Consider the following 20439-nt stretch of genomic DNA (forward strand, 5'->3'; position numbering starts at 1 on the left):
CAACATGGCTGCTGTCATATCACAGGAAGAAATAATCATTTTCTATTAAAGCTGTTTGCAGCTAGATTTGCTGTGTAAACTTTCTAAACTTTAGATGAGATATATAGACAAGTTACTTGTTATAGTTAGTTTTTCATCTCAGATCCACTTTAAGTAAGGATTGAAGAGTTAACTTAAAGACAGAACAGTTAACTTTAGGTTTACCTGAGGTAAAATGCTTCCTGAATACTTTATGCCTCATCACCATGGTGATAACTGTAGAAACGTTATTAAAGACAGGAGATGAACTTAGTGAATTGAGGCCTTTGTCCTGCTATTCAGCTTCAAATAGGCATCCAAATTGGAGATAACAGTATCTTTGTTTACATTTCAATGCTGATACATGTATGTGTAACAAGTAAAAAAACACTTTCTGAGAAGCTGTCTCTGCTTCAGCCTCACACACAGTTCAGAACAACTCATTAGAAGATTTTAATATATAATAAAAAGCAGTTAGAATAAAATGCAATTGTAGCTTTCAGGGCAAGAAAAACTACACTTTGGAAACTTGTAATTTGTAGACAGACAGTATTACTTGTGCACAAAAGCAAATATGATAACTGTATGAATAATAAAAAGTAGAAAAACACATTTTTAGTGAATGTTATGTCAGAGTTTCAGACCACTTTTTAAGGTAGCCATACATCTAGTGATGATGGGCAGAGGGGACCAAGAGACAGATCTCTCTCTTATCGAATCTGATTAGATATCTGTCAGCTACCCGTACACTGCAGGCCTATTCCTGATCAATTTCAGCATGAAATCAATCCGGAATTGGCCTTGTGCAAAGCCCCAACGCAGTGCCCCCCTAAAGTAAAATGTCCCCCTGGTGCCTAGTGTAAAGTATACATTACCTGTCCACGGCCTGCACTTGTCCCCCGCTGGCTTCCAGGATTCCTCCGTCTGCAAACACGCACGCCCCATGTGGTTTCCTAGTAAGAGCATGCATGTGTGATGCCAGACGCGCGCCCTTACTAGGAAACCACATGGGGCGTGCGTGTATGGAGAGGGGAGTGCGCCCGGAGCAGCGCAGGGACAAGCGCAGGCCGTGGACAGGTAATGTATACTTTACACTGGGCACGGGGGGACATTTTACATTAGGGGACAGCGCCCCTAATGACAGCGTCATCAGACGTTCATCGTGTTTGTCGCAAAATTGCCGTTCCCACTGCACACCCGATCTAGCAAGTCAGCCCTACATCTTGCAGCATGTGTGATCAATTTTTGGCCAAAATTGGTCGCATTGTCAGTCGAGCAAGCACTTGGCAGCACCAATTTTCCTCCAATTTGATTATAATCATCAAATTGGATGGTCCATTGGCTGCCAAGTTGCCTGATGTATGGCCACCTTATTTCAATTCCCTTTTTCTCTCATGCTACCATATCTCCTAGGATATTATTTTCATATTTTGCTTAAAAATAACTTTTCAGCATTAGGCATTTGAAAAAGTACCAAAAAGTAGGTGAAGAAGTTCTGTCAAAAGTATTTTCTTGCTTCCTGGAGGCTTAAAGAGACTCTGTAACAACAAAAACCTCCCCTGGGGGGTACTCACCTCGGGTGGGGGAAGCCTCCGGATCCTAATGAGGCTTCCCACGCCGTCCTCTGTCCCACGGGGGTCTCGCCGCAGCCCTCCGAACAGCCGGCGACTGTGCCGACTGTCAGTTCAATATTTACCTTTGCTGGCTCCAGCAGGGGCGCTGTGGCGACTTTCGGCACGTAAATAGACGGAAATTCCCGATCTCCGTCAGGTCCGCTCTACTGCGCAGGCGCCGGAAACTTGCGCCTGCGCAGTAGAGCAGACCCGACGGCGATCGGGTATTTCCGCCTACTTCGGCGCCGAGAGGCATCAGAGCGCCTGCGCAGGAGCCAGGAAGGTAAATATTGCGTCACGGCTGTACGGAGGGCTACAGCGAGACCCCCGAGGGACGCAGGACGGCGTGGGAAGCCTCATAAGGATCCTGAGGCTTCCCCCACCCGAGGTGAGTACCCCCCAGGGGCCGTTTTGTCGTTACAGTTCCTCTTTAAAGGGAGGGTTGACGGAGTTTGTTAAAAAAATAAAAATACTTATCCACTTACCTGGGGCTTCCTCCAGCCCGTGGCAGGCAGGACGTGCCTTCGACGCTGCTCCAGAGGCTCCTGGTCTTTTCCGGTGGCTCACTCAACCTGGCCGGCTTCCTGGTCGGGCTTCTCCTTGCGCTCCAACGCGTGTCTCACGCGGTCGCCCTGACGTCAGACGTCCTATGGACTGTACTGCGCAGGCGCAGAACTACTGCGCCTGCGCACTACAGCCTGGAGGACGTCCGATGAAGTCATCGCGACCGCGTGAGATGCACGTTGGAGCGCACAAGAGCGCGACCTGGAAGCCGGCCTGGCCAGGTCGGGTGAGCCACCGGAGAAGACCGGGAGCCTCCGGAGCGGCATCGAGGGCATGTCCTGCCTGCCACGGGCTGGAGGAAGCCCCTGGTAAGTGGATTAGTATTTTTATTTTTTTAACTAACTCTGTGAACCCTCCCTTTAAAAGGCATTGTAGTGATAAGGTGTGAAAATATCAACATGGAGAAAACTTAGGAGAAAAAGTGAAGCAAATAAGGGCCTGTTTGTCAAAATAATCACTCAAGTTGATTCAGATAATTCCTTAAATAATATGTTTCCTTGAAAGCTTTATAAAAACTTTAATGTTGTTGTTTGGGCAGGATACAAAACTAGACCAGAACCATATGGTGCGTAGTTCTGACCCAGTTCATTATCATGCTTGAAGAAGAATGTTTAAGTTTAAAAAGTTTGAAAGTAAACTATGTACTTGTCATTAAAGGTGTTATCTATCTCATTTTTGGTTGTTTTAACAAATGGTATATCTTAAGGCGCTTACACACGCCGGATTCCCACAAACAGCCGTTCTGCCGACAGTTTGCCTGTGGGTACAGTCTGTCGGTAGGCTGATAAGGCTGGTTTTGACAGATCTGCCGACCATTTAGTTGTGGATCTCCTCCACAACTAAATGTACCCATAATGATACAATCTTGATTATACAATCTTAACTAAACTGTTTAATAAAAGTGTAAACTGAATAGTTGGTACCTTACGACTACATACACACATCCAATTTTGAATGGCTAATTTTACCACCTCTATGTAGTATGAAGGCCAACAGATTTTGGATATTACCAGGTAGGTAATGTGACGCCTTCAATACAATGCATATTGAATGCATCATAACCTCATACAGTCATATTTCAATTACAGAAACAGTCACAGTGTCCCCTGAGCTGACAATTAAATGTTCTCTGCTATGCCAGGCCAAATTGCAGAGTGCATTAGATTAGTCATAACAGGACCTTCCTGGAAGCACACAACCCCCTGCCAGGTTAAAAAACATAAATCTTAGCTTGGCTATGACAGAAATCATTCAGATCAAGCTGTACCAGCCTGGAAGTCTCCAAACCTCCAGGGGTGTTACCTCTAGAGTGCTAGAAGAAGTCCTTATCACACAGCTGGCTTTTACAACAGGATGATGAACGCCAGTCACCTTCTGCGATGAGCAGCAATGCAAGGTGAGTTATTAAGCGGTGATCTATTGCCCATCTGTATACAGCTCCCTCAGTGTGTGATGAAGGGCTGATAAGAGTTGCTTAAAGATTATTATCAATAAACACACACAAGCCCCCAATATTTAGAAAATGATTCATCTCCAATAGGACACAAAGTGCACAGCAAGTCTCACTCACAGTCATTACAGGGAGGATGGAATTTGTCCCAGAGGAGAAGCTACAGGTTTATAAAGTAGGTTTTTATTCCTTCTGGGATGGAGCTTTCTTATTGGCTGGGGTAGGGAAATAAACCAGCTAGGAGCAGCATGACGACAAGCGTCTGGTTCCAACAAGAAAGAGGAAGTGATTGGTGCGCGTAGTTGGGAGGTACCTGTCTCCTGGAATAACACCCATGCGTGGCCATGCCTGCACTGTAATGTGATGCGATTTCCTGCTGCCGGGTAACCACAATATGTGTCAACTGCTGACATGTGAGGTTACAAGCGCTTCCATTGAGCTGCATGAGAGCTGGAAGATGCTCTGTGGCCATTTTAGCCATCCATGTGAAGGACCCCTAGCTGTCGAATTACAGCTGAGCCTCAAACTCCTGTTGGCTTCTGACCATGTGATCACTGTGAGCCAATCACAGTCCTTATGGGGCCAGAGCCCATTAGTCCTGAAAAGGTAAGGTAGGTGGCCACAGCTGTTTGTTTTTCAAGCTTAGATTCACATTACTGTAAATGATAATATCAAATAGTAGTAACAAAACTGTAACAAAAGTCTGTAATGTGGATTCACTCATGAGAATTCTCCCTAGATGAGTCACCCTGAGCGAGTCTGCAGATCAGGTGTGCTATCATGTACACCTGCCGTTACACAGCTAGGAATGTTACTCTCCAGTCTGGTAAGAATCTTCCCCAGATAAGTCACCCTGAGCAAGTCTGCAGATCAGGTGTGCTATCATGTGTACCTGCCGTTACACAGCTAGGAATGTTACTCTCCCATCTGGTGAAAATTCTCCCTAGATGAGTCACCCTGAGCGAGTCTGCAGATCAGGTGTGCTATCATGTACACCTGCCGTTACACAGCTAGGAATGTTACTCTCCAGTCTGGTGAGAATTCTCCCTATATGTCTCACCCTGAGCAAGTCTGCAGATCAGGTGTTCTGACTCCCTGCTCTGCTTGATCCCTCCAGGGGAATGCATCAGAAACCATCACAGCACTGTTGCCAACCATGGAAATCCATTTTTACTGACAAAGCACAAAACATTTACTGACAGAACACTTTTTATTACTGACATCTAATATTATGGAAATTAAATGAAAGATATCACACATGCACCCTACGTGCAATACACCTGCAACCACGTGGGGCGCTAATGAGGAATGAGTAGTGCAGTGGTGGCCACTGGACAGGTGAAGTATTAATGCACGGCATCTGCGGGGGGGGGGGGGGAGGAGGAAACACTTTGATACATTAACATTTGAGGGATGCAACCGGGGGTTTCCATCACATTTGTTCTCGATGATCGCAGTCCTTGCTGCTGCACACCTGATCGAGCATGCCAACCTGAGATTTTCCAGCATGTCCGATTGATACATGCAACAAATTTGGGCCCGAAATTGGTTTGATTGTCAACTAGGCATGCTCTTGATGGCACCGATTTTTATAATATCAAAAATAATTGTCTTTTCTGATGGTTGATCGGCCACCAAGTCTACATATGTATGGCCACCTTTAGCTAGAGCAGTGTACATTCCACAGTGATACGTGAACTGATAAGCAGTAAGTGCTGTGATCTTCTGGGAAAGAGAGAGGGGTTTTTTTACTGACACCTCAAATTTTCTCATGAACTTTACTGACAGCCCAGATTTGTTGACTTTTTTACTGACTGTCAGTAAATTTACTGACGGTTGGCAACACTGCATCACAGCCAGAAGGGAGGCAAGTCCCCTGCTCAGCTATAAATGTCAGTAACTGCCTAGAAGACAGAGGCAATGAGATGTTAATGATTTTAGCTTGCATGCACATTTACAATAAATGGACCATCAATGTGGGCGGGGTTCGCTGTGTGACCGGACTGCCAGGTGCCTAAGCCTACGTGTCTCGCTAGACCGCAGGTTTGCCATTCGCCTGCCCAACCACACCACGTGAAATCTGCCCCCTTTCCTTGCTCGGAGTGCCTGCTCCCTCATCCCCATGCATGGAACCAGGCTCAGGAAGCATAGAGGGCTGGATGGGCAGTGTGTGGGAAAGCAGTCCTCTGATTGGCTGAGTTATTGCCAATCAGTAAGGCTCCCTGCAGCACAAGGTGAAATCATCTGCCTCAGCTATGGATTGTCACCAGTGTTTTATTGGATGCATCAGATGGGGAAAGCATGTACAGAAAACAGAATGACTACAAAAACCATCCCAAATGTATTGTTTCACCCCTGCCTTCTTCAAGGGAACTAAGCACCCTTTCTTTCCCTGAAATCGCCCACCACCCCCCTTTTCCATCTGTATTTACATAAGTCACAGCAGCTATCTTCACACTTTTCCTCTGGATAAGCTCTTTGAAGCAGTTTTCCTACTTACCCACCCTGCTCTGTTGATGAAAAGGTATTATTTACTTCTTGGTAATGTGTGCAATAAAACAATTACTTAAAAAGGAACTGTCGCGAAAATCTTAAAATTTAAAACACATGCAAATAAGAAATATGTTTCTTAAAATGAGCCATAAATTACTTCTTTCCTATGTTGCTGTCACAGTAAGCAATAGAAATCTGACAGAACCAACAGGTTTTGGGCTAGTTCATCTCTCCATAGGGCATTCTCAGCACGGCCTTTATTCTTTATAAAGACACTCCCTGAAAAAGATTTATTCAAAAAATGCTGGACAGCCTCCCTGCTCACCATAAACTTTTTTGGCAGTTGGACGGAGCAACTGTCATTCACTAACAGCATTTTGAAAATAAAGAAATTTAGTTCAAAATCTGTCGTTTCTGTCAGATTTCTACTACTTACTGTAAGTGACAGCAACATAGGAGAAAAGTAATGTATGACTCATTTTACTCTGGAAGAAATGTACTACTTAATTGTAGATTTTTTAGATTTTTGAGACAGAGGTCCTTTAAGTCCTTAACTTCATGAAACCTCTGTGGTTGGCATCCAGCTGAAGTAGGCTAATAAAACATGTGCTAAACTTTATGTAAAAAGAAGAGGTAGAATAGAATTTTTTTTCAGTAAAGAACCACATTGTCAATATGCATTTTTTGTGCTATGGATATTCCCTGGGTGCTGAAAATGGTGCACGGTTCAATTTAAAGTGTACCTAAGATGGCACACTGTGGCTTATTTATAGTTACCTGGAGCTTCGTTCAGCACCATGAGGACCACAGACTTCCTCGCCGTCCTGTTCCGCCTCTTCGTTCTGCCGCTATGACCTCCAGGAATCTGGTCAGTCACAGCCAGTCGCAGGGCTTTTGCACATGCACGGTTTAGCCGTGCGCCCCTGTCGCGCTCCCGTCTCCTGGAGCGTTCTACGCTTGCGCAGTACTACTGGGTCGGTAGCAACGAGGGGTGCTCGTGTAGCCGAGTCGTGCATGCACAAAAGCCCGCAACTGACCGAATCACAGGGAGTCATAGCGGAAGAATGGAGGGGCTGAACAGGATGACAAGGGAGGCCATGGTCCTCATGGGGCTGGAGGAAGCCCAGATAAGTATAAATACACTAGAACACTATAATGCATTATCTCTGGTTCCTTTTAAAATGTATTTATTTATTATGTATTTATTGTATTTATAAAGTGCCAACATATTAGGCAGCGCTGGACATTAGTTAGGGGTGACATACAGCAATAAGACAATACAGCAATACATGCAAACCAGATCATGCAGCACAGTAGGAGTACAAGGCAATGCTCAATCACTGGATGGGAGCATGGAGATTAGGCAAGTCGAGTTCACTCAGATCCATAGGATGGGTGTACGATAATGGAGGTATGTGCAATAATTCAGCTTGTAATTAATATTGCTGCCCTGAGGCGGTCTAGAATGTCCCGCCTTGCTGTGAGGAGTAATGAGCTGCACAAAGCAGGAATCTATTACCTGGACTAATCCACTGACTGGACGAGAATGGCGACCACCAGAGATGCTGATAAATCCAACTCGCATGATCATTTCATGTAACATATATGTTACGGCCAGAACCCAAAGTTTGGCCACTTCTAGTTCTGGCCGGCCACTTCGGGTTCTGGCCAGCCAATGTGCGAACTGGCCGCTGCGCTGCGGCCAATATGAGAAATGGAATAATTCCTGTAACGTTAATGTATCTTCTGGCCGCAGCGCAGCGGGCAAATGTATCACATCTTGGTTAATTTAATGAAATTAAGCCGGCGGCAATGTAACAGCCGCCGGCTTTTTCTCTGCCTCTCTCTCCTCCGCCTCTCTCCTTCTCTTATGGCCAGCCCCCCAGAGTCGTTCGTCGAGGCAGGGAATCCTGCCGTTCTTGCAGAGCGGGTGCTGGCAGAAGCAATGTCTGCAGCCTCCCCGCTCTGCTCTCCTGCTGCGACGAACGACTCCCCCCCCCCCCCCCGGCTGGCCATAAGAGAAGGAGAGAGAGGCAGGGGGAGGAGAGAGAGGCAGAGCAAAAGCCGGCGGCTTCATTTGTTACATTGCCTCCGGCTTAATTTCGTTATATTAACTAAGATGTGACACATTTGCCCGCTGCGTTGCGGCCAGAAGATACAGTGGTGTGAAAAACTATTTGCCCCCTTCCTGATTTCTTATCCTTTTGCATGTTTGTCACACTTAAATGTTTCTGCTCATCAAAAAACGTTAACTATTAGTCAAAGATAACATAATTGAACACAAAATGCAGTTTTAAATGATAGTTTTTTATTATTTAGTGAGGAAAAAAAAACCTCAAAATCTACATGGCCCTGTGTGAAAAAGTGATTGCCCCCCTTGTTAACCACTTCCCGACCGCCTAACGCACAGAGGCGGCCGGGAAGTGGAGCCCTTAAGGACCGGCTCACCCACAGAGGCGGCGGTCCATTTAAGGGCATGGGCGGAGCGATCGCGTCATCCGTGACGCGATCCTCCGCCGGCGCCTGTCACCGCTCGCCGCAACATCCCGCCGGCTATACGGAAGCGCCGGCGGGATGTTAACCCCGCGATCGCCGCATACAAAGTGTATAATACACTTTGTAATGTTTACAAAGTGTATTATACAGGCTGCCTCCTGCCCTGGTGGTCCCAGTGTCCGAGGGACCACCAGGGCAGGCTGCAGCCACCCTAGTCTGCACCCAAGCACACTGATTTCTCCCCCCCCTGCCCCAGATCGCCCACTTTACTGTATGCATCTATCCCCCTGATCACCTGTCAATCACCCATCAATCACCCGTCAATCACCCCCTGTCACTGCCACCCATCAATCAGCCCCTAACCTGCCCCTTGCGGGCAATCTGATCACCCCCCCACACCAATAGATCGCCCACAGATCCGACATCAGATCACCTCCCAAATCCATTGTTTACATCTATTCTCTCCTCTAAACACCCACTAATTACCCATCAATCACCCATCAATCACCCCCTATCACCACCTGTCACTTTTACCTATCAGATCAGACCCTAATCTGCCCCTTGCGGGCACCCAATCACCCGCCCACACGCTCAGATTGCCCTCTGACCCCCCCTTATCAATTCACCAGTGCATTAATTACATCTGTTCTTCCCTGTAATAACCCACTGATCACCTGTCAATTACCTGCCAATCACCTATCACCCATCAATCACCCCCTGTCACTGCCACCCATCAATCAGCCCCTAACCTGCCCCTTGCGGGCAATCTGATCACCCACCCACACCATTAGATCGCCCGCAAACCCGCCGTCAGATTACCTCCCAAATGTATCGTTTACATCTGTTATCTTCTCTAAACACCCACTAATTACCCATCAATCACCCCCTATCACCACCTGTCACTGTTACCTATCAGATCAGACCCTAATCTGCCCCTTGCGGGCACCCAATCACCCGCCCACACGCTCAGATTGCCCTCAGACCCCCCCTTATCAATTCGCCAGTGCATTAATTACATCTGTCCTTCCCTGTAATAACCCACTGATCACCTGTCAATCACCTGCCAATCACCTATCAATCACCCCCTGTCACTGCCACCCAACAATCAGCCCCTAACCTGCCCCTTGCGGGCAATCTGATCACCCACCCACACCAATAGATCGCCCGCAGATCCGACATCAGATCACCACCCAAGCGCAGTGTTTCCATCTATTCTCTCCTCTAAACACCCACTAATTACCCATCAATCACCCATCAATCACTCCCTATCACCACCTGTCACTGTTACCTATCAGATCAGACCCTAATCTGCCCCTTGCGGGCACCCAATCGCCCGCCTACACGCTCAGATTGCCCTCAGACCCCCCCTTATCAATTCGCCAGTGCAATATTTACATCTGTTCTCCCCTGTAATAACCCACTGATTACCTGTCAATCACCTATCAATCACCCATAAATCACCCCCTGTCACTGCCACCCATCAATCACCCCCTGTCACTGCCACCCATCAATCACCCGCTGTCACTGCCACCCATCAATCAGCCCCTAACCTGCCCCTTGCGGGCAAACTGATCACCCACCCACACCAATAGATCGCCCGCAGATCCGACATCAGATCACCACCCAAGCGCAGTGTTTCCATCTATTCTCTACCCTAAACACCCACTAATTACCCATCAATCACCCCCTGTCACTGCTACCTATCAGATTAGACCCCTATCTGCCCCTAGGGCACTCAATCACCCGCCCACACCCTCAGAATGCCCTCAGACCCCAGCCCTGATCACCTCGCCAGTGCATTGCTTGCATCTATTCCCCCCTCTAATCACACCTTGAGACACCCATCAATCACCTCCTGTCACCCCCTAGCACACCTACCCATCAGATCAGGCCCCAATTTGCCCCGTGTGGGCTCCTGATCACTCGGCCAAACCCTCAGACCCCCTTCCGATCACCTCCCCAGTGCATGGATTGCATCTATTTTCCCCTCTAATCACCCCCTGAGACACCCATCAATCACCTCCTGTCACCCCCCTAGCACTCCTATCCATCAGATCAGGCCCAATACAACCTGTCATCTAAAAGGCCACCCTGCTTATGACCGGTTCCACAAAATTCGCCCCCTCATAGACCACCTGTCATCAAAATTTGCAGATGCTTATACCCCTGAACAGTCATTTTGAGACATTTGGTTTCCAGACTACTCACGGTTTTGGGCCTGTAAAATGCCAGGGCGGTATAGGAACCCCACAAGTGACCCCATTTTAGAAAAAAAAGACACCCCAAGGTATTATGTTAGGTGTATGACGAGTTCATAGAAGATTTTATTTTTTGTCAAAAGTTAGCGGAAATTAATTTTTATTGTTTTTTTTTCACAAAGTGTCATTTTTCACTAACTTGTGACAAAAAATAAAATCTTCTATGAACTCGCCATACACCTAACGGAATACCTTGGGGTGTCTTCTTTCTAAAATGGGGTCACTTGTGGGGTTCCTATACTGCCCTGGCATTTTAGGGGCCCTAAACCGCGAGGAGTAGTCTAGAAAACAAATGCTTCAAAATGACCCGTGAATGGGCCCCTTAGCGCACCTAGGCTGCAAAAAAGTGTCACACGTGTGGTACCGCCGTACTCAGGAAAAGTAGTATAATGTGTTTTGGGGTGTATTTTTACACATACCCATGCTGGGTGGGAGAAATTTCTATGTAAATGGACAATTGTGTGTAAAAAAATCAAACAATTGTCATTTACAGAGATATTTCTCCCACTTAGCATGGGTTTGTGTAAAAATACACCCCAAAACGCATTATACTACTTCTCCTGAGTACAGCGGTACCACATGTGTGGCACTTTTTTACACCCTAAGTACGCTAAGGGGCCCAAAGTCCAATGAGTACCTTTAGGATTTCACAGGTCATTTTGCGACATTTGGTTTCAAGACTACTCCTCACGGTTTAGGGCCCCTAAAATGCCAGGGCAGTATAGGAACCCCACAAATGACCCCATTCTAGAAAGAAGACACCCAAAGGTATTCCGTACGGAGTATGGTGAGTTCATAGAAGATTTTATTTTTTGTCACAAGTTAGCGGAAAATGACACTTTGTGAAAAAAAACTATTAAAATCAATTTCCGCTAACTTGTGACAAAAAAATAAAAACTTCTATGAACTCACCATACTCCTAACGGAATACCTTGGGGTGTCTTCTTTCTAAAATGGGGTCATTAGTGGGGTTCCTATACTGCCCTGGCATTTTAGGGGCCCTAAACCGTGAGGAGTAGTCTTGAAACAAAAATGACCTGTGAAATCCTAAAGGTACTCATTGGACTTTGGGCCCCTTAGTGCAGTTAGGGTGCAAAAAAGTGCCACACATGTGGTATCGCCGTACTCGGGAGAAGTAGTACAATGTGTTTTGGGGTGTATTTTTACACATACCCATGCTGGGTGGGAGAAATACCTCTGTAAATGACAATCTTTTGATTTTTTTTACACACAATTGTCCATTTACAGAGGTATTTCTCCCACCCAGCATGGGTATGTGTAAAAATACACCCCAAAACACATTGTACTACTTCTCCCGAGTATGGCGATACCACATGTGTGGCACTTTTTTGCACCCTAACTGCGCTAAAGGGCCCAAAGTCCAATGAGTACGTTTAGGATTTCACAGGTCATTTTGAGAAATTTCGTTTCAAGACTACTCCTCACGGTTTAGGGCCCCTAAAATGCCAGGGCAGTATAGGAACCCCACAAATGACCCCATTTTAGAAAGAAGACACCCCAAGGTATTCCGTTAGGAGTATGGTGAGTTCATAGAAGATTTTATTTTTTGTCAAAAGTTAGCGGAAATTGATTTTAATTGTGTTTTTTCACAAAGTGTCATTTTCCGCTAACTTGTGACAAAAAATAAAATCTTCTATGAACTCGCCATACTACTAACGGACTACCTTGGGGTGTCTTCTTTCTAAAATGGGGTCATTTGTGGGGTTCCTATACTGCCCTGGCATTTTAGGGGCCCTAAACCGTGAGGAGTAGTCTTGAAACGAAATTTCTCAAAATGACCTGTGAAATCCTAAAGGTACTCATTGGACTTTGGGCCCTTTAGCGCAGTTAGGGTGCAAAAAAGTGCCACACATGTGGTATCGCCGTACTCCGGAGAAGTAGTATAATGTGTTTTGTGGTGTATTTTTACACATACCCATGCTGAGTGGGAGAAATATCTCTGTAAATGGACAATTGTGTGTAAAAAAAATTAACAAATTGTCATTTACAGAGATATTTCTCCCACCCAGCATGGGTATGTGTAAAAATACACCCCAAAACACATTATACTACTTCTCCTGAGTACGGCAATACCACATGTGTGGCACTTTTTTGCAGCCTAACTGCGCTAAGGGGTCCAAAGTCCAATGAGCACCTTTAGGCTTTACAGGGGTGCTTACAATTTAGCACCCACCAAAATGTCAGGACAGTAAACACACCCCACAAATGATCCCATTTTGGAAAGTAGACCCTTCAAGGTATTCAGAGAGGGGCATGGTGAGTCCGTGGCAGATTTCATTTTTTTTTTTGTCGCAAGTTAGAAGAAATGGAAACTTTTTTTTTTTTCTCACAAAGTGTCATTTTCCGCTTACTTGTGACAAAAAATAATATCTTCTATGAACTCACTATGCCTCTCAGTGAATACTTGGGGATGTCTTTTTTCTAAAATGGGGTCATTTGGGGGGTATTTATACTATCCTGGAATTCTAGCCCCTCATGAAACATGACAGGGGGTCAGAAAAGTCAGAGATGCTTGAAAATGGGAAAATTCACTTTTTGCACCATAGTTTGTAAACGCTATAACTTTTACCCAAACCAATAAATATACACTGAATGGGTTTTTTTTAATCAAAAACATGTTTGTCCACATTTTTCGCGCTGCATGTATACAGAAATTTTACTTTATTTGAAAAATGTCAGCACAGAAAGTTAAAAAAATCATTTTTTTTGCCAAAATTCATGTCTTTTTTGATGAATATAATAAAAAGTAAAAATCGCAGGAGCAATCAAATAGCACCAAAAGAAAGCTTTATTAGTGACAAGAAAAGGAGCCAAAATTCATTTAGATGGTAGGTTGTATGAGCGAGCAATAAACCGTGAAAGCTGCAGTGGTCTGAATGGAAAAAAAGTGGCCGGTCCTTAAGGGGTAGAAAGCCCTAGGTCCTCAAGTGGTTAAAAAATAACTTAACTGTGGTTTATCACACCTGAGTTCAATTTCTGCAGTCACCCCCAGGCCTGATTACTGCCACACCTGTTTCAATCAAGAAATCACTTAAATAGGAGCTATCTGACACAGAGAAGTAGACCAAAAGCACCTCAAAAGCTAGACATCATGCCAAGATCCAAAGAAATTCAGGAACAAATGAGAACAAAAGTACTGTAATTGAGATCTATCAGTCTGGTAAAGGTTATAAAGCCATTTCTAAAGCTTTGGGACTCCAGCGAACCACAGTGAGAGCCATTACCCACAAATGGCAAAAACATGGAACAGTGATAAACCTTCCCAGGAGTGGCCGGCCGTCAAAATTAACCCAAGAGCGCAGAGAAAACTCATCCGAGAGGCCACAAAAGACCCCAGGACAACATCTAAAAACTGCAGGCCTCACTTGCTTCAATTAAGGTCAGTGTTCACGACTCCACCATAAGAAAGAGACTGGGCAAAAATGGCCTGCATGGCAGATATCCAAGGCGCAAACCATTTTTAAGCAAAAAGAACATTAAGGCTTGTCTTAATTTTGCTAAAAAACATCTCAATGATTGCCAAGACTTTTGGTAAAATACCTTGTGGACCGACGAGACAAAAGTTGAACTTTTTGGAAGGTGCGTGTCCCGTTACATCTGGCGTAGAAGTAACACAGCATTTCAGCAAAAGAACATCATACCAACAGTAAAATATGGTGGTGGTAGTGTGATGGTCTGGGGTTGTTTTGCTGCTTCAGGACCTGGAAGGCTTACTGTGATAGGTGGAACCATGAATTCTACTGTCTTCCAAAAAATCCTGAAGGAGAATGTCCGGCCATCTGTTCGTCAACTCAAGCTGAAGCGATCTTGGGTGCTGCAGCAGGACAATGACCCAAAACACACCAGCAAATCCACCTCTGAATGGCTGAAAAAAAACAAAATGAAGACTTTGGAGTGGCCTAGTCAAAGTCCTGAGCTGAATCCTATTGAGATGTTGTGGCATGACCTTAAAAAGGCGGTTCATGCTAGAAAACCCTCAAATAAAGCTGAATTACAACAATTCTGCAAAGATGAGTGGGCCAGAATTCTTCCAGAGCGCTGTAAAAGACTTGTTGCAAGTTATCGCAAACGCTTGATTGCAGTTATTGCTGGTAAGGGTGGCCCAACCAGTTATTAGGTTCAGGGGGCAATTTCTTTTTCACACAGGGCCATGTAGGTTTTTAGGTTTTTTTTCTCACTAAATAATAAAAACCATCATTTACAACTGCATTTTGTGTTCAATTATGTTATCTCTGACTATTAGTTAACGGTTTTTGATGAACAGAAACATTTAAGTGTGACAAACATGCAAAAGAATAAGAAATAAGGAAGGGGGCAAATAGTTTTTCACACCACTGTACATTAACGTTACAGGAATTATTCTATTTCTCACATTGGCCGCAGTGCAGCGGCCACTTCGCACACTGGCCGGCCAGAACCCGAAGTGGCCGGCCAGAACTAGAAGTGGCCAAACTTCGGGTTCTGGCCGTAACATATACACAGGTGAAGCTGCGCCGATCACATGCATTTCTTGTTTTTTGATTGGCTCAGTTCCAAGCTGCAGTTATGTACATCTCACAGAATACCAAATATCTCTTGGCTTGTGTGGGTGTGACCCTGTGCAATGTAGAGGACTGACCACAGTAGAGTGGAAGGCTACCACGTGATACAGGGCCCCTTTCACTCAAAGCAACCGGCCAAGCTGATCAATGCTCAGATTTTGGGACACATTTTTGTGCGTTTATGCTTTTTATATGAATTCTGTGATGGTTAATGAAATATTATTAGTATGTATTTTTATAGCACTGAAATCTTCTGCAGCACTTTACACGGAGTACATAGTCATGTCACTGACTGTCCCCAGAGGAGCTCACAATCTAATCCTACCAAAGTCATAGTGTAATGCCCTACCTTATTATTATTATGTATTTATATAGCACTGACATCTCCTGCAGCACTTTAAAGCGTACATAGTCATGTCACTGACTGTCCTTAGAGGAGCTCACAATCTAATCCCTACCATAGTAATAGTTTAAAGGGACTCCGAGCAGTGCAGAAACTATGGAAAGATGCATATCATTTTAAAGCTCTCTTTCCAATGATATATAAACCGCCGCCCTACGTCTTTTAGTTTTCGCTATTTTCGCGATTGAAATTGCTGCGGCCGCGATTTCAATCGCGAAAATAGAGAAAACGAAAAGGTGTAGGGCGACGATTTAGGTGTCGCCAGAAAGAGAGCTTTAAAATGATATCCATCTTTCCATAGTTACTTGTATTACACAGGGCGACTTTTTCCTAAAGTCAGCAGCTCCATTCAGCAGAAAAAGTCGCCCTGTGTAATACAAGTAACTATGGAAAGATGGATATCATTTTAAAGCTCTCTTTCTCCTCTTTCTGGCGACACCTAAATCGTCGCCCTACACCTTTTCGTTTTCTCTATTTTCGCAATTGAAATCGCGGCCGCGGCTATTTCAATCGCGAAAATAGCGAAAACTAAAAGGCGTAGGGCGGCGGTTTATATATCATTGGAAAGAGGAGAAAGAGAGCTTTAAAATGATATGCATCTTTCCATAGTTTCTGCACCGTATTATTATTATTATGTATTTATATAGCAGTGACATCTTCTGCAGCACATTACAGAGTACATAGTCATGTCACTAACTGTCCTCAGAGGAGCTCACAATCTGATCCTACCATAGTCATAGCCTAATGTCCTACCAGGTTATTATAATGCATTTATATAGCACTGACATATCCTGCAGCACATTACAGAGTACATAGTCATGTCACTGACCGTTCTCAGAGGAGCTCACAATCTAATCCTACCATAATCATGTCCTACCATATTCTTCTTATTATTTTTTGTGATCAACAAAACTTAGTTTATCGAGCTCACAACAATACATTTACAAGCAATGTATCCCCTTATCTGTGACTATAAGTTGTAATTTTTTCTCTCAGCTGACTGCCACCGCAGAGAGATAATTGGTAAATACAGGATGTTAACAATATGTCTGCTTCCATGAAAGCAGGAAGTAGACACATTGCAGATTTATTGCAGGATTTGTATTAGCTGTAACAAAGAAATGTTTTTCTTTAAAGGTTATTATGCTGTTGCTTATCTTTTAGAGGAGAGAGAAAGTTCTGCGTTCAGGTTCGCTTTAAGAATGATTGCTGTATAGTTTACACAACTCAATTACAGATAAGCAACCTGCTCTGTAGCAGGTAGGGGGAGGATGGCAAGCAATTTGTGTTGTCACTTAGCAATTCAGAATTTCAGTTACTGAATGTCGGGGGTCCCCTTTACTGAGGGAATTTTTTTACAATCACAAAGCATCATCTCAGGATATGTAAATCTAGCATCTGCACAAAGCTTAGCAGCAGAAGCCAGCAGCCACCTCTGCTAACCTCAAAGTAAACATTGCTGGGTTGTATTTGGTATTCTGTGTAATTATTGTGGTTTTCTCCAAAATAAATCTCTTGCCAGCGCAGTCTCATAAGCACAAAGACCTTTTTCCACTACCCTGTGATTTGCGGTTTGATTCCAATTTCAAAATGCGAGGTACATTAAACTATTGGAAACGGAAGCAGCAATTTCCATTAGTGCGATACGATTGCGATTCGATTTTGGTCTAAGCGCAATCATCGTCTTGCCGCATTTTGGATGCGATTGAGCTCTACTATACTGAGAATAGTAGCTCAATCGCAATTCCATGGTGGAAATTGAAACGCGATTGCGATCGCATTTCATAGCGGAAAAGTGCCCTTATGCTGGATACACACGGTGCGTTCGCGCACTCGATTTTCCCGTGGATTCCCATCGATTCGTTTATTTCCAACATGTCCAATTTGGATTTTGATGGATCATTAGGTCGATTCGCATGCAAAGTATGCCGAATCGACCTAACGATCCATCGAAATACATATCGGACATCTTGGAAATAAACGAATCGACGGGAATCAACGGGAAAATCGAGTGCGCGAACGCACCGTGTGTATCCAGCATTAGTGGTTTTCAAATGGTCACACCTGTATAACCAGCTCCATGGAGAGTCCAGTGACCAGCTTATTAAACTATCAGCACACAAAAGGAAGTTTTGGTCCCAGGTGCTGCACTCATTTGCACACAAATGATTTGTGGACTCTGTTCTGCACAAGAGGGGATTTGTACACAGCACTAATAAAAAACACACAAAGCAGCACTATGGAGGTTACTGAAGACAAACTCTACTAATGGCTGGATGCAAATGAAAACAACTGCAAAGAGACTCTGCAGAAAACACACATTACACTCAGTGATAAATCCTGCAAGTGGGACGCCCAGCGCGGCACAAAACGCTGTACGCATCGCCGGACGTCACCTCTGTCTGCAAGCCGAATATTGACTTTGGGGAAATGTTTGAGTTTACAGAAGACAGTCTGCAAAGATCACACAAACCTCCCTCCTGGCTGTACCTGGACACACTTATCTCTGTTTCAATCAAATACAGATAAGGGACACCCATATATCCCATTCATCTGCTACAGCAAATCTATCAGTGGTTCTAAAGCTGGCCATACACATACATTTCCACCTAATGCCTGGTACACACCTTACAATTTCCCTTCTGATTGATGGTCGAATCGATAATTTCAGACAGATCCAATCTGATTTAGGAAATTAGTGACCGTGTTTCTTTCAACCCCCTAAAAAAAAAAAACAGCCCTCAGATAGGGGTCACCTCTGTGTGCGCAGAGAGCTCACCCTATTTTCCCACATACAATTTCTCAAGGCTATACGCAGTTGTGTTTTTTTTTCACAGTAGCAAATTAGTGTCAATGAGAACAATTCACGACCTTTCTGTGGGTATTTAAAGTGGATCTTCAGAATCTTCAATTAGATACCTCATAGACCTTATCACATGACACAGCCAATACCAACTGTATTCCAAACTCTCAGCTAACGATGCAATTATCACAGAGCTCCCAGTAAGCGGACATCAAGCTGGACGCACTGAGTTGATCCCATTCACACTAGAAAGAGCTCAACGCAATTGCAAAAGCTGATTGTTTTTCTGGCTTTTTTTGCTAGTGATTTTGCAGCGTTTTTACATTGTACAAGAAGCGTTTTGTAAGCTTTTTTTTGTGTGCGTTTTCTAGCTCTGGGCTGTCAATTAAGAGCTGTCAACATTGAAGCGCTAATCGCTCTGAATCGCTCAGAAAATGCTGCATGTAACGCATTTGCGTTTCAGCAAATCGCTAATCGCTTAAGTGTGAACAAACCCATTGACTAAACAGTGTTGTAGCGCTTTTCGAAACGCTAGCGCTTTCCAGCGAGGCTGAAATTGCTAGTAAAGCGCTCTAGTGTGAATGGGCCCTTGAAGGGAACCTGAAGTGAGAGGGATATGGAGGCTGCTATAATAATTTTACTATAAACAATACCAGTTACCTGGCTGTCCTGCTGTTCTCTGTGGCTGCAGTAGTGTCTGAATCTCACACCTGAAACAAGCATGCAGCTAATCCAGACTGCAGTCAAAAACATCTGATCTGAATGCTTGTTCAGGGGCTATGGCTATTGCTAAAAGTTAGAGGCAGAGGATCAGCAGGATGCCAGGCAACTGGTATTGCTTAAATAAATATGTCAGCCTCCATATACCCCTCCGTTTAGCAGTGCAATGCTCGCCCCCAGCTCCCCCCATCTATAGGTGATACAGGGGTACACTCACCGCTAGAAGCAGGATGAGGAGCAGGGGAAGAGTCCTCATACTTGCTCTCCTTTGTCTGGCAGCTGCAGATCTGCTAATGGGGAGGAATGAGCAGAGTTCCTGAGAAGACTGGAGTCAGAGTCAGACCAGTTGGACCAGATTGTGAACCCTCCCTTCTGTCCCAGCCCTTTAATTCCCTCTCCCCAGTTTGAGAATCCCCTCAGCCTGAATGCTGGATCCCCAGTGACAAGAGACACACCTTCCTCCAGCAGTCTGTGTGTCTCAGGTTATATTCCCAGGCAGCAGAATGGCTTTTAACCCCTTCCATGACACAGCAAGGAATGTCTTCCCATTGTAACACTCACAATGGGCTTCAGAGCCGCCTCACAGATGCACAGGAGCCTCCAGAACCTTTATCAGTGTGTCAGAATTTGTTACATTTCATTAGAATGTTGGAGTTTATTACATTTTATCGGAATTTGTTAATTTTTTTAGGAAAGTTAGCAGCAGCTTTGAGTTGAAGTTAGGCTGTAGGTATGCTGCACACCAGTCGCTCTGGCTGTTCAGGGAGGTACAGAAACGCACATTCACCCGCATTACTGGACTGATGAATTGTGACAGTAATGGGGCCCATACTTCACTCGATTTTTGCAGCAGGTTTTGATCATTATGCAGCGCTGTGTAATATGTTAGCGCTTTATAAGTACAATAATTAAATAATAAATAAATAAATTATGCCGATGCCACTACGTGGACAAAATCCATCTAAACTATCAATTGCGCATGCTGGAAAAATGTCGCTTAAAAGAGGGCACGACAGTAGAAGCATTCAATTTCTAGAGGACCGACAGACCCCTGGCTGG

At 44.6% G+C, this 20439-nt stretch overlaps 1 protein-coding gene across 1 annotated transcript in view; it reads right to left on the reverse strand.

Annotated features, from left to right (window-relative positions):
• The window catches only part of LOC137541785 (cadherin-like protein 26), a 177106-nt gene extending 157200 nt beyond the window's left edge, over positions 1–19906 (reverse strand). Inside the window, exon 1 of the mRNA XM_068263289.1 lies at positions 19598–19906. Coding sequence (XP_068119390.1) covers positions 19598–19636 — 39 coding nt within the window. The 5' untranslated portion in view covers positions 19637–19906. The remainder of the gene's footprint in view (positions 1–19597) is intronic.
• Between the last annotated feature and the right edge of the window lie 533 nt (positions 19907–20439).

This window comes from Hyperolius riggenbachi, chromosome 12 (assembly GCF_040937935.1).
Source record: "Hyperolius riggenbachi isolate aHypRig1 chromosome 12, aHypRig1.pri, whole genome shotgun sequence".
Classification (NCBI taxonomy): domain Eukaryota; kingdom Metazoa; phylum Chordata; class Amphibia; order Anura; family Hyperoliidae; genus Hyperolius; species Hyperolius riggenbachi.